The 14,053-nt window shown below is 33.3% G+C and overlaps 1 protein-coding gene across 1 annotated transcript in view; it reads left to right on the forward strand.

The window, feature by feature from the left end:
• The window catches only part of LOC103596472 (UDP-glucose:glycoprotein glucosyltransferase 2-like), a gene marked incomplete at its 3' end in the record, with an annotated part of 80,697 nt that overhangs the window by 46,944 nt on the left and 19,700 nt on the right, over positions 1-14,053 (forward strand). The window contains exons 7-9 of the mRNA XM_008580110.1: positions 1,166-1,238; positions 5,067-5,167; positions 12,114-12,213. Of these exons, the coding sequence (XP_008578332.1) occupies positions 1,166-1,238; positions 5,067-5,167; positions 12,114-12,213 (274 nt within the window). The remainder of the gene's footprint in view (positions 1-1,165; positions 1,239-5,066; positions 5,168-12,113; positions 12,214-14,053) is intronic.

Genomic DNA, 14,053 nt, shown 5'->3' on the forward strand with positions numbered 1-14,053 from the left:
GGTCCGGTATGGGGGCGACACTGAGGGTTGCGATCCGTTGCCGGACACGGAAAAAGAAAAAAAAAAAAAAATTTAAAAAAGAAAAAGAAAAAAAAAAGAAAGAAACTGAATTTTTTTTTTCCTTTTTGACTTTTTTCGTGACCGGTAACGGGATCGCAACCCTCGGTGTCGCGCCTGCACCGCACTCAACCAGTGAGCAGACCGGTCTCTATATGGGATCCGAACCCTCGGCGGGAGCGCCGCCACACTCCCAAGTGCCGCACTCTACCGAGTGCGCCACCGGGCCTGCCCTTCTGTATCCCTTTCTATATTTCTTTACCTTTTTAAAGAAAAGTTTTACACTATTAAAGTTTTTTGTTTATCTCCTTTTCCAGCAAGCATGGTCTGTGTCTTTTGTATTTTTCTTTTTGCCATCTATCTTGTCAGTCATTGTAGTAGGCAGTCAACAGATGTTGGCCCAATGAATGAATGAATGAATGAATGAATGAATGGGAGGAAAAGGAAGACTGGATCAAAAGCACCTAGGGATTTTACTTGTAGTCCTAGAAATCCAAGAGAGTAAGCAGGAGGAAGTGCATTTGCTGAGTTCTGATACACTCTGATAAAGAGCAATCCCGTGCTGTAAGAGGTCACAAGTTTTATAATTTCAGAGCACCCTTCACATATTCCACTTACCACACTGTATAAGTATTTGGTAAGTAAAGAAGGGAAATTACTATAAAATATTATATCCTTATTCTTTGAGGCTGTGAGTTTTGGTGTCTTTCTAAAGATTCCTCGATTTTCATTAAAGATGCTGGAATACACAATTCATGTATTTGTTCGAATTTGGATCTCCTGCCTGACTTAAAAGCTAAACCCAGGATTTGTTGCAGGCCCTTTGGCTTATCATTTCTGGTTATGAAATAGAACTTGCCTATGAAATTATCTATATAGCATTTATTATGGTTGTTACATATTTACTAATCAAGCCTGTTTAAAAAGAGAGTGCATACTCAGGAATACAAGCCTGTGCACACACGTGTATATTAAGCCAGTCCATAAAAAACAAGGTAAAGCAAATGGAATTTCATTTCAGTGTGTGTTCTTCTAATTTTGGATTACACATCTTTTTCCCAGTCTGAAAATATTTTGTTTTATTTTGATTTTGTTTCCAAACTTATAGCTGCGATTAATACTACTGTAGAGGATGAGACTGAAACAAATGAAGTTCAAGGATTTCTTTTTGGGAAACTAAAGTAAGTCTGAATTTAAATGAAATGGTATCACTGTGCCCTTTTGTACTAATTAACAGGAATTATTTTGGTATGCTGTTTTAGCATATGTTTCATGTTTCTTTTTTAAATGCAGTTGTTTTTATTTATTACAAAAGTAACACATAGCTAATGTCAGAAAGCTAGGGAAAGCAAACAAGCACAAAATAGAAAAATTTTTGGATCCCAGTACCAGCGAACTGCCAAAAAAATAGGAAAATAATCACCACTGATTTCACAACTGAAAGATAACTATTACTCTCACAATGTTTTGGTGTATGTCTTTCCAATCTTTGCATATTTTTATAGCAACAAATAAATGCACAGACAGCATGTTATTTTGCACAGTAGACCTCACTTTTTCACATTTTATGCGATATTCTGTCATTTACTAAAACAGTCCCGTAGGAGAGGACTTTAAATTATTTTTTCCTTTTCTATTTAATGTTTTTGTATACAAATTTGCATATATCTATGATTTTCCTTATAACAAATTCCAGAAAAGATTAATAAATCAAAGTATATGTACTTCTTAAAGGTTTTGATACATATTTCCAAATTTCTCTCATAAAATTGTGCTAATATATGCACTCACCCCAGTAGTGAATGTGTTCATTTCCCAGAACTTTATTAAACACGCACACTATTTTTTAAATCTTTGTCAGTTTAATAGGTGAAATGTTATTTCTTTTTTTAAACAATTCTGCATTTATTTCATTGGACTGAACCATTTTGTAATTTGTAGTCAAAACCAGTCAAATATTAGCCATTTATTATTGTAAGAGTTAACATTTTTTTATAGGTTTATTGGCCTTTGAGTTTCTTCATGAGTGAATTGCTTGTTCCTAATCTTTGCTCATTTTTTTCTTGCTGTGTTTACTTCTTTTTTCTAATTTATAACATCTCTTTATGTATTAAAAATTCTGGACCCTTCACCATATTTGAAGTTTTATTTTCATATTAATATTAAAGACGGAAATTTGTTCATTGGGTATAATTGTTCTGTTTATTAAATTCAGGGTTGGGATTCCATTTCTAGTACTCAGGTAGCATCTCTGGAATAACTAGACAAATAGAAATTTAAGACTTTTGATACGTGTTAGGTCACTGTTAAAATGCAGCTCTCTCTCCTTTTACCCAGAACAAATTTTCTCATAAACAGAGGTTCAGCATTTATAATATTGGCTGAACCTCAAAAGCATGAAACAACAAACACAAACCAACAAATAAACTGCCAAATATCTATTAGCCTTGTAGCATTTTTTTTATCCTATTCTTCATTTACACAATATGGTACTATCACTGTGTGAATTACAGTTTTCCATATTTGAAAGTAGTAACTTGTTTTGCTTAAGTTCATTCTAACACAGTTGTTTAAAAGTCAGGTAAATAATTAGCTGTATAATGAATACTTATTGTTTAGAAAGTTTTTGTATTTGAAGAGATCAAATAATATAATTTAGTAATAAAGTGCTTAAAACAGTTCATAGCACATAATAAACCTTATTTGTTTGTCAAAGAATAAAAGATATGAAAATTAACAATTATTGTTATTCTTTGCTAAAATAGTTTCTCAAAATACTGCCAAGAAAAAAAAATACTACCCAAATTGAATGTCTTTTGAGGAAAAATACTAAGTAAAAGATTATTTCTTTAGATAATATTCTAGTAATAATATTAGCTAATATTTACTATATTAAAATTTAGTAGTATATTTATTCTGTTATTTATAAAGTAATATGGCAAACTGTGGAAAATACTTTTATTGGTTTCTTTATTTTTAAAGGTAGTTATACTCTGACATTCGTAAAATATCAGATAAATTATTAAATAAATTGTCATATGACAAATTTCACTTAGCGTGCTTAGAAAAACAGGAATCATAAATGATAATGGTCATCTCTGGCAGAATACTAAAACAAAACTTTGTAGAACCTAAAACTTTATAGATCTAATAGGTTACCAAAATCATGGTTAATATTGGATCTTTCATTTAAAGAAATTTTGTTTCAGAATAAGAGAAAATATTTGTTTTCCTGAATTATTGCATCACAGATTGCCATATTAAAAACCTTGTAACATCAGGTGTTAATTTCATATATGCATGTAAGTTATCTGTTAAAAATTAAAGTTGCGCCCCTTTTTTTTTCCTGCCACTCTGATTGAAGACAAGAAATAGGATGGTGAGTGCTCTCTGAATACTCATGAATGGGGATGGCTGTAATTTTATGTATGCTTTCCCTTATTTACAGGAAGGGAAAGTTTGTGATTTCATTATATGGCAAAATTAATTAATGCAAGAGAACGTTCTTAGTAACACCTTTAGTTCTTGTTTAGTGTTACATGTATTCATAAAGGACACTAAGTTCTGTTCTCCTGATGAGAAGATAACTGTAGAGCAGGGGTAACATTTTTAGCAGGAGACTGCTAATTTATACAGATAATTGAGTTATATTTTCAAAGTGTATTGGCAAAGCAGTATACTAGTGGCCTGAAGAAATTAATATGTCTTGCAAAATAGATTTATTCTAAGTAAGATATTTATTTAGTAGGTAACAATACATTTTTATACCATTCTGAACTGTGTATCAACATCTTGAAATACAGTTCTTTTCTTTTTAAGCATAACGTTTTATGGAAATAAATTGCATGTCCTACAAAAATCCTTGAAACTCTGGGCTGCTTTTTTTAAAATAGGAAATACTCAAAGTTAGTTCTTCCACAGTGACTTAATTGATTGTTCTTTACAAAGCAAAGATTCTTTGCATTGATATTGTATGGATAATACATATGTTACCTGAATTATGTAAAAAAAATTTAGCAGTGAAAGTTAAGATTATGATTAAATATGAAAAACAATGTAATGGCTCTTATAAGCTTTTTTTCTGTAACTTAAAATATTGGAAAAGGAAAAGTCAATTTAATCTATAGTGAACTTCTTTTAGGAGGAAGTTATACTGCTTTCTTACTATGACCAACCATAGTCTTGATTCATCTTCAAATGTAGTCCCACATTGTAATAAAATTGCAACATATGTTGACAATGTAGAATGTATATTTACTTTTAACTGTAAGATTGATGTATCTGTGTATATATACCCTATATATTTATACTTCATTTCACTTTAAATATTTACTGTTGAAAACATGTATTTTTATAAATTGTGCTTATAGCTAGATAAAGTTTGTTAATAAAGAATTCTATTTAAATATCTCTGTTTAAATGTCTTGACTTCATGAGCAATAGAGGAAAGACTATAGTTTAGATTTATGTATGGTAAAATGCCATTCTGCTACATTATTATTTAGCCTCTCTAAAAGTTGCTAGATGTGTTTAGCATTGGGCAAAATTATCTTATTTCAGTTTTTTTATAAGTATCAAAGATAAAACTTTTTAGAAATAAACTTTAAGATCGTGTAAGAAGCATTTTTGTCTTTCCTTATAAAATAGTCTTTATTTTAAATTATAAAAGCAGTACTTGCAATATAGAAAATGTTAAGACCATAAGTATATAACATTAAAACCAATAATTCTGCCTTCTTCCTTTCAACCTTTACAGGTCCTGTTAACAATTGAGAGTATATCCCTCTGGATTTTGTTTTGTTCTATATATTTTAAAAAGGAGACATGTGTATCTCCCTCATTATCTTTAGTTTCCGTGGATATAGCTGTATGACAATTTATTGTTATCTTAATGATGAATAATTCATTTGTGTGTAATTATTTAGAAGAATTAATTTTTAAAATATACTGCTTGTACAGTGATTTGTGGTAGGTGATGATAACTAACATTACTTAATATTCTGATACAGAGAAATATATTCGGATCTTAGAGATAATCTGACAGCATTCCAAAAATACCTGATTGAGAGTAACAAAGAAATGATGCCTTTGAAAGTCTGGGAACTACAAGGTAAGGTATTTTGAGCTATGTTAATACAGTATTTTGGTAACTGATCTCTGTTTTGTTAAATATGCTTTTATATAACATGATATTTATAGACAATAATTACTAATATGAATAATATAAATGATTACATCATTTTTTGTGGAAATACATATGTCAAGCTAGTCATATTTTTATGTTTGTAAGACGAAGTTATATGAAGTGTAGTTATTTGGTATTATCTGATCATTTTAAAAGTATACATTGATTTATAGGTTAATCTCAATTACTAAATCACATTTCAGAGAATCTAAAACAGTGATTAAAAAATCCTGACAGGAGAAATCAAAACTAAATCTTAGTTTTCTTCTCTTTTAAATTTTGATCTTGTTAGATCATCTCATGTTTCACTGATAAATTTTTAATGAAAACGTCAACTGAGAGGACATGCAATTACAGACTTAGAACAGCTTTTGTGCTGACAACCTACAAGGAGATATTTTGTGACCAAAATTTAGTTTGGATTGAACTATAAGTCCTTCTCAATTTGTGATCTTCCTTTTTTATTATTTGTAATGATTTAGTAGGTCATGGGGACTAGTCATTTTTCTGCTTAATCCATAATTATCACATCTCTCATCAAATATTTTTAATATAATAGCTTTATTGAGATATAATTTACATACTGTATAATTCACCCATTTAAACTGTACCATTCAATGATTTTTAGTATATTTTTGGAGTTCTGCAACTGTTACCACAGTCAATTTTAGAACATTTTTATCTCCCCCAAAAGAAACTACTACCCATTCACAGTTGCTCTCCATTTCTCCCCAACTCCCCCAGCTGTAGGCAACCACCAGTCTGTTTTCTGTTTTTAAAATAACAATTAAAAGGATATTTATCAGAATGCTCTTACCATACTAATTTACATATAATATACAGATAATATTTTACATTTTATCTGGATTATAGTTTACAGGGTTTTTTCATATAAACTAACTTATTTGACCCTCATAGTAAGTTTATGAAGTAAATGAGCACCCCCCCCCACACACACACACACTCATTTTATTAGTAAGAAAAGTGAAATTTTGTGGTTTGATGGGCTAGTTACCAAATGGCTAATAAGTGAAGACTTGGGGGTCTAAGTTTTGTTCTTTATACTGTACCATATGGTATCTAGGTGAACTTTGTATATACTTAATAGATCTTTGACTGTCACATTTTAAAATTATATTAGAATATTCAGGAACCAGTCTTAGGGTTCTTTATCTTCTGCTATACTTTACTTACCTAGTACAGATGTTCTATTAACTAAGCACTGTATCATTACTTAATAGAAAATCACTCAAGAGAATGAGATGGTCAAGATCACTGTCAGGATAAATTCACTATAAAGAATTTACCTCTTTGAATGGATAGAATCTGTTCTCCCTGGACTACCCTGTTATACACTTACCTATTTTTTGTCTCTTTTGCTTCATCTAGACCTCATGTGTGGCCCTGCTTTCATTATGCCACAGCCATTGTGACTGTTCTTCCATTTGACATCATGGTAACACTAAACTGAGGCAGTTGGCTCAAATCCATTCTCAACAAGGATAATCTTTCTCAAATGAAAACCTGATTTTGTGTGTAAAATAAACCAGAATTTATTATTTATAAATCCCTGATCAAATAATGGTCTTATATTAGTCAAAGACGCCACACATTAGCACACACAACTAAGAAAGTTTAATAAAAGGGCTATTTGCAAAGGCATAAGCACAATTGAGAGAAACCTATAAGGAATGGATTCTCCAAACATAGAAATAGCAACTAGAAGGAAACATTTACCACCCCCCTAATCTTGAAGGAGCAAGAGGAAGCAGTAGTTATCAAAATTTGGAGAGAGTGTATGGAGAGGGCTGCCCAGTAGGGCAGTAGCCCCTGGTGGGGTAACATGCCCTCCCACTGTGACCTGGCAGGGAGGGAGCTGAGTAGTAACTGTCCATTCCTTGCTCTTTTTTTGCTTGCTGATTTCACACCAGTGACTTGTATTGGCTGAACTTAACAAGAAGTTACAGGGCAAGGGAGCCTGTTGGAGTTCAGATAGGTCAGCCGTTTGGGTCCAAAGAAGGATGGAGAAGAGTGGATCTGGAGGACAGACAGAAAATATCCAGCCGAGTCAAAAATCATCCTGTTTTTCCAAAGCAAATACTTTAGGAGAGACTTGAATGGAAGAAGGCATTGAAGCTCTACTCTAATCTTTTACTTCAGTCTTCTCCAGACTCATATACCATCACTCTCCTGTATGAATTTTCCTGTCAGTTTGACAAATTATACTTTATCTTTTCTCTGTAACTTTGCACAGGTCATTTGTCCATTTATTTGGTTATTCATTAACTTATTCAACAAATATTTATTAAATACCCACTATGTTTATCATTTGCTGTAGTTCTGAAGCAAATCTGATAGATTTCTTATCCTTTTGCAGCTTAAATTCTAGTAGGTAAAACAGGTAATAAACAAAAGAAAAGGAACAAAATTATTACAGCTTGTATTACGTACTAGAAAAAAAATGAAGATTACTGGCAGGGGTGTCATGGAAGCTAAATTAGACAGGGGTCAAAGAAGACGTCTCTGAGGAGATTCCCCCTGAATGGAAGCCTCCCCTTTTAACAGATTTATGTGTATACATCTTCTCTTGAGCAAATTCTTTATGCATTAAGGCTCAGCTCAAATATCTCTTTATGGAAACTTCCTTAACCTTCTGTCAAGATTACAAGTTCTTTTGTCTCTGCTACTATAACATTTGTACATATCCTTGTTACAGCATCTATCTCATAGTAATATAGGTAGAGATTATTTGCTATATATTGAGGTATTTCTAGATTCTAACATAATGCTTCGCAAAGAGCAGGAACCAGTAAGTACTTGTTTATGAAGGAATGAAGGAGGAAAGAAGTGGGGGGTAACACCAGTAATGTGAATTCATATAGAAATGCTGAGCTGGCAAGTATTATAAGTAAAGCAGCTCGGAGCTCTTAGCCAGAGATGTTGGTAGGACAGAGGGGGGTAAGCATATTCAGCCAGATACAGAAGAACCTTGGGGTACAAGCAAGTTGGTAAAGACAGGGAGGAGCAAACACAGTCTGGACAAGTCATAAAACAAAGACCAGGAGCCTTTGAAGAGATAAAGAAATAAAGGCCCAGAAATCCTGATTGAGACCATTGTGATGTCCTATAGAACTTTTAGTCCATTTTAATGACTCTCCTCCTATATCCTTAAATCCTCTTTTCATTAAGGTAGAATATAAATATTTCTGAGTTTCCTTATTTGTACTGTCTATAAATATTACTTCCCTGCCATAAATTAAGTCTGACTTTCCCTGAAATTCTTTCCCATGAAGAATCCATCTTGTGTTATTCCTGTGTTCCCCACAAACCTAAGATCCGGTTGGGATGAAGTTTAAAGTGAAGCTTGTTGTCAGCCTCTTGCTTTCTCAAACCTCTTCCATGACATCCCTATTCCTTATGTGATTTCTGTGCCTCCTTACTATGCCACCCACTATGATTTCTCATCATCCTCAGTTTTCACCTGCCAGGTTACTCTCTCACATTTATCAGGCAGTCTGTAACTTCTTACTCAAGTCTGTCATCCTGTAGTACTTCAGAATACATGCAGACTTTAGCCATATGAGTCATTAATCTTGTTACCTACCTGCAACCTTACTGTGTGTTTATTTCAGCCACCTCTTTACATGAGTATATTTTGGGCTTTATAATCAATCAAAAGTTGTCCAGTTCTAAAATCTAAAACTAGAATCTCAGCTTGAGAACAACTGTTAGACTTTCAGCTCGCCTACTCCCTCACTCTCACTAATCTTTGTCCTAGTCTATCACATTCCTTCTAGCTTCACTTCTTTCTCTAATACAGCTTATATTCCCAAGTCCATAATTTTAGACACCCTCTTTCCAGTATTCTCAGTTATCTTTTTTAGATCCTTTGCGTCTCTATCTTAGCACTTGCTTTTTTCTTGCATTATAGTTGTTTTATATTAAGCCTCCCTCTGTTGCTTTGCATTGCTTCACCCCCCACGGATTTGTCACCCCACTTTCCCTGGGTGATGGAGATGCAAAGGATTACTCAAAGCCCATCTCTTCTGAGCAATGAGAAGCACCGAAGTGGTTAACTTCCCTGGGAACGCTCAAGCGAGAGCCAACCCTTCCTTGGGAAATTAACACCGAATTGGGGTTCTCTTCCTGCATTTATTTTCCAGACCAGGAAGTTACAAAAAGAGAACATAAGTGGGGTTATAGTTTAACAATATAGGCTGGTAACTCTCAGTGAAACAAGTCAGATGACATTCCGTTAGACAATTAAGTGACCTTACAGCAATTTCTCAGTATCTTTACATAACAGTCAGTAACTAGTCTGTCTTTGAGCCAGCAACCTGCTGTGCCGCAATTCTTATCTTGCAACAAAGACTCACTAACCTGGGGAAAATTTCCTGTCCTTGCAAGGTCAATATTTGAAACTGCAAGGCTTTGGAAAACCAGGCCTTGTGAAGTACATATGCTTTTTAGTATATTCCACATCCCTCAAAATGTTTTCTAAAGGACCTTTGCATAACTGGGAAAATTGTAAGTGATGGGGTACCTTTGAAGGCCTTTAAGCAAAGAATATGTGCATAGTCAACTTAGTTTTAATTGGCCTTCCTAATGTCTGTGTAAGATGTATTTGAATGGACTAGAAACAGGGTATCTAGTTAAGACATCATTGAAATGGTGTAATGAGAGATTGAACTATGATTGTGCTAGAAGGCATAGAAAGGAAGGCTTGGATTTGGTAAATATTTAGGAGTAAAGAGTAGCCAAAAACAACTCTAAAATTTCCAGCTGTGAACCTGAGTAGAGAGAATACAAAGCATGTAAGTAGGTTTAGGGGTTGAATATGGGGCTAAAATAATGAAATCAGCATTGAAAATGGTGATTTAAAGTGATTATAAGATATCCAGATGATAAGGTCCAATGGTGGGATGAATACAATGCCCTCAAGCTGAAAGGAGAGGATTTAAAAGGTTGAAAATCTTGTCATAAAGGTTTTAAAAAGGAGAGGGTGCTGACTGAGAGTGCAGAATGGCACAATCAGTGCATTAGGGAGGGCGCCCTAGTGCTCATCCACAGATAGGAAGTAGAGCCCATGAAGAAGACGTGGTGGGATGATGAGAAATGGAGAACACATTATAGAAGCTGAAGGAAATAGATTTGCAAGAAAGAGAAAACTGCAGGAAGTGATCCTGTTGCAAAAAAATCCTAGAAAAATAAGGTCTGAAAAATGTTCATTGATTTTGGCAGTTAGGAGACATTAGTGAGGACTGATAGTAGTTTCACTGAAGTAATGGGGGCTGGAAACATGTTGAGGTAGGTTGAGGAAATTCTATTTAAAGTTATTCAGCTAGTATGTGTAGGGGCCAAAGGAAGACTTCCACTTCAACACCCTGAAGGTTCTCTGAAAATCAACTAGTAAACATTAATATGAAGAAAAAGCATATCAAATTTTATTATTTTAATGGGCTGGGAGGGGGAAATGCATGGGGGAATCACAAGAGAGTAATTTCCCAATTTTACAGTGGGGTACAAAGCCTATATACTCTTCTTCATAGGGAAAGGGAAAATGGGGGTGTATGAATAAATGATTCTTTGGGGGATTCAGTGGGTTTGGAGAACATTAAATGGTCTGGGACAAAGTCTATTTGGCCTGTAGAAAAGGCAATGACTGGTAAATGATTTTCTTGAAAATACTGAGTAGAAAGGCGCCTGGACAAAAGTCCAGGTGTGTTGGCAGACTTCAGTCTTCCTTCCTGTGGTATGAGTTAATGAAACCTGAGGGAAAAGACTGGAGGTAATTGTCTTCCTCATTGGTAGGTGTGAACTTTAGGCAAATAAGGGAACCTTTGCTTTGGAGAGTAACAGAGTATTTAGAGATGGGGGATGGGTGTGAGGTAAGAGAGACCTTGAGGCTATTTCTTTACTCCAGTATGTCAGAGCACCATATTTTGGAGTAACAGCTTTCTGCAACCCAGCATACACAGTAGAGCTGGAATTTGAACCCTGCTCTCTTACACTCTACCATACGATGGGAAGCTACCCTAACAGCATCTTTTTACAGGCTTAGACTCCAGGCTGATTAGCCATTTCATATTGAGAACAAGGAAACAAAACTAGCCTTGTTATCTTAAACTGGTTATTTTACCATTTTTTAATAAACTAAGATTTCACCTCTAGTGAAAATGTTAAAGAGAAACAATATGCTTCACTATTAGGTAATGAAAATTCGGTTTTAAATCTTTTCTGACTCTTGGCAAAGTAATGAGACTAAGATTATTGCTTCTGACTTATTTGAGACTGGCTGCAGTTAGCCACACACATTCTTCTTTCCATATACGACTGTCATTTCAGGTAAAATAGTACTAAATTTAGGAATTTATTTATATTTCAGCATAAAGGTAAAACAATGTTGAAAAAGAAAGTGAATGTTTCTGTTTACTGTGTTAAACACATTGGGTCTGTCTTAACGTTCTTTTGAGAATTGGCTCTTCATAGCTCTTTTTTCCCCTCCTTTTTGTTATTTTTTCATCAAAGCTTTTTGTCACATGTTTTGTTTAACCTAAATATAGAAAAAATAACTTTGTGTCAGCATTTCTTTTCATATATCTCTCTTTTGAATTATATTGTAATTTGTAGAAAACATAATGGATATTTAATGATAATTACTCACTGATAAAAGTGTAAAGCTCACCTTAATTGGACGTAAGTGATAGCTTTCCATTTAAAACTTTTTATAAATGCTAAATATAAGTGTTAACATGTTTATATATGAATATATGGAAAGAAGGATTGAGTAAAATTATTTAAATTACATGGTAATGTCTATAAAGTTCTAACATTATGTTAGATTACTTAATGATTTTTTTTTTCTTTCCAGATCTTAGTTTTCAAGCAGCTTCTCAAATAATGTCCACTCCAGCTTATGATGCCATTAAACTGATGAAAGATATTTCACAGAACTTCCCCATAAAAGCCAGGTATATTAAAGTTTATTGGTTTCATTGTAGCCAAATCTCTTTCTGTTAAATGAATTTTATGAAAATTCCTGATTTCATATAACACGAAGCTGTCAATTAATTCTAGTATGTATAGAATTTAAGTTAAGGACTTTCTTCATTATGTATGTTGGGTTTTTTATTAGAACAAAATATTGATTTGTGCACGCATGTGTGTACACTAGAAGATAGAATTCTTGAATTAGAGGCAAATGGAAAGGAAAATATGTATATAAACATTTTAAAAATTATATGTAGTAATCAAAGAAAAAGCTTGTTTAAACAATAAATAATAAGGAGTATTATTTTCTTTCCCTGATGAGTGATGATGGAAAGCATTGCTGTAAATAGGAGAGCTATGCTCAGAGTACTGCCAAATCATGTTCTTACCCTTTCAGATTCTGAACAATTAGTAATGTCTTAATTGTTTGGAATATTTTGTGTAATACTTTTTTGCCAATAGGATATCTAACTGAACTGCTTCCAGAAATACTGATTTTACATTAAACATATTTTCCATTTCAATAGGAAATACATTTGTATCTAAGAGTGACCAATGAAGATAATTCAGATTACCATGTGTTAGGAGGATCTACCAGATAACATGACTTTGCTGCATTTGTGTTCTGTTTAGGAATGACAGAATAAAAAATTATAAGCAACAAGTAAAATTTAAAATGTTAACTTATACTGAAGAGATACAACACATGAAAAGTCATAAGTGCATATGTAACAATAATGTTTTATTATAAAGAATTGGAGAGCAACCTGTGCTTTCAGCATACCTTCTTAAACATTGGGTGATTGCTATACCTCTTTTTGTCGCAAGCACTATTTTGTACATTTATCTACAGTACAAATTACTGAATCTTAAATGTAGGTATTCCTTACTTTGAAAGATAAATAAGTAGTACATAGTTGGCCACAAGATACTAAGAATCTTTTAATGATACCCTGAAAATAGTGGAGTAGTTTGTCATCCTATTTACAGATTAAGAATGAATATATTGATATAACTCTTTCAGTCAATTTTAAACAGTCAAAAATTTGAGATGTCAGTATTTATATACTGACTTATACACATTCATACATATTTTATAAATATATAAATAATATGTTTACTAGCACTGCTGTTAACAGTAGCTTTTGTAATTATTAGATCAAATACAAATAAAGTATAATTATTTTAGTTTTAATAAGACAGTGGATTAGATTAGCTCTACTGACATTGTCAGTATAACTGTTCAGGGGTTCTGATGCTAAACTCTGTTCTTACTCTGTGGTTGGTCATGAAGAAAAATTTGCAAAGTATGCTAACATTGCTTAATGGCTAAATTGTAGGCTTGAGCATATCTCTAAAGCCATTTGGTAGATAATCAGAAAATGTTTGTTGAGGTGAAACATTTGCTAAATGAATGAAAAATTGCATTATTAAATTTTCAATTGTAGTTTCTCTCAGTGGTGCGAAACTTTAAGAGATAGTACTCAATTCTCACAGGTTATTTCAAGATACACCTTTCTGCCTGAGTTTTCCTTAAAGTGGAACTTTGCATTAACACTCTTTTAATTTGTTAAATCATTTCTTCTATGCATAAAATTGACAAATAAATAACTAATTAAGCATTCTTAGAAGTTACCAAGTTTAATAAATACAGTCTACAGGAACTATTCTGTTGTTTTTAAGTTATAAAGGAATTATAAACTCTCCAAGAGTGATTAAAGTTAATATTGTCAGTATTTTGGGGCCGGCCCGGTGGCGCACTGCGCTAGTGCGCCGCTTGGGAAGCGCGGCAGCGCTCCCGCCGAGGGTTCGGATCCCACA

The sequence above is a fragment of the Galeopterus variegatus genome, unplaced genomic scaffold (genome assembly GCF_000696425.1).
Source record: "Galeopterus variegatus unplaced genomic scaffold, G_variegatus-3.0.2 Scaffold2021, whole genome shotgun sequence".
Taxonomy (NCBI): Eukaryota; Metazoa; Chordata; class Mammalia; order Dermoptera; family Cynocephalidae; genus Galeopterus; species Galeopterus variegatus.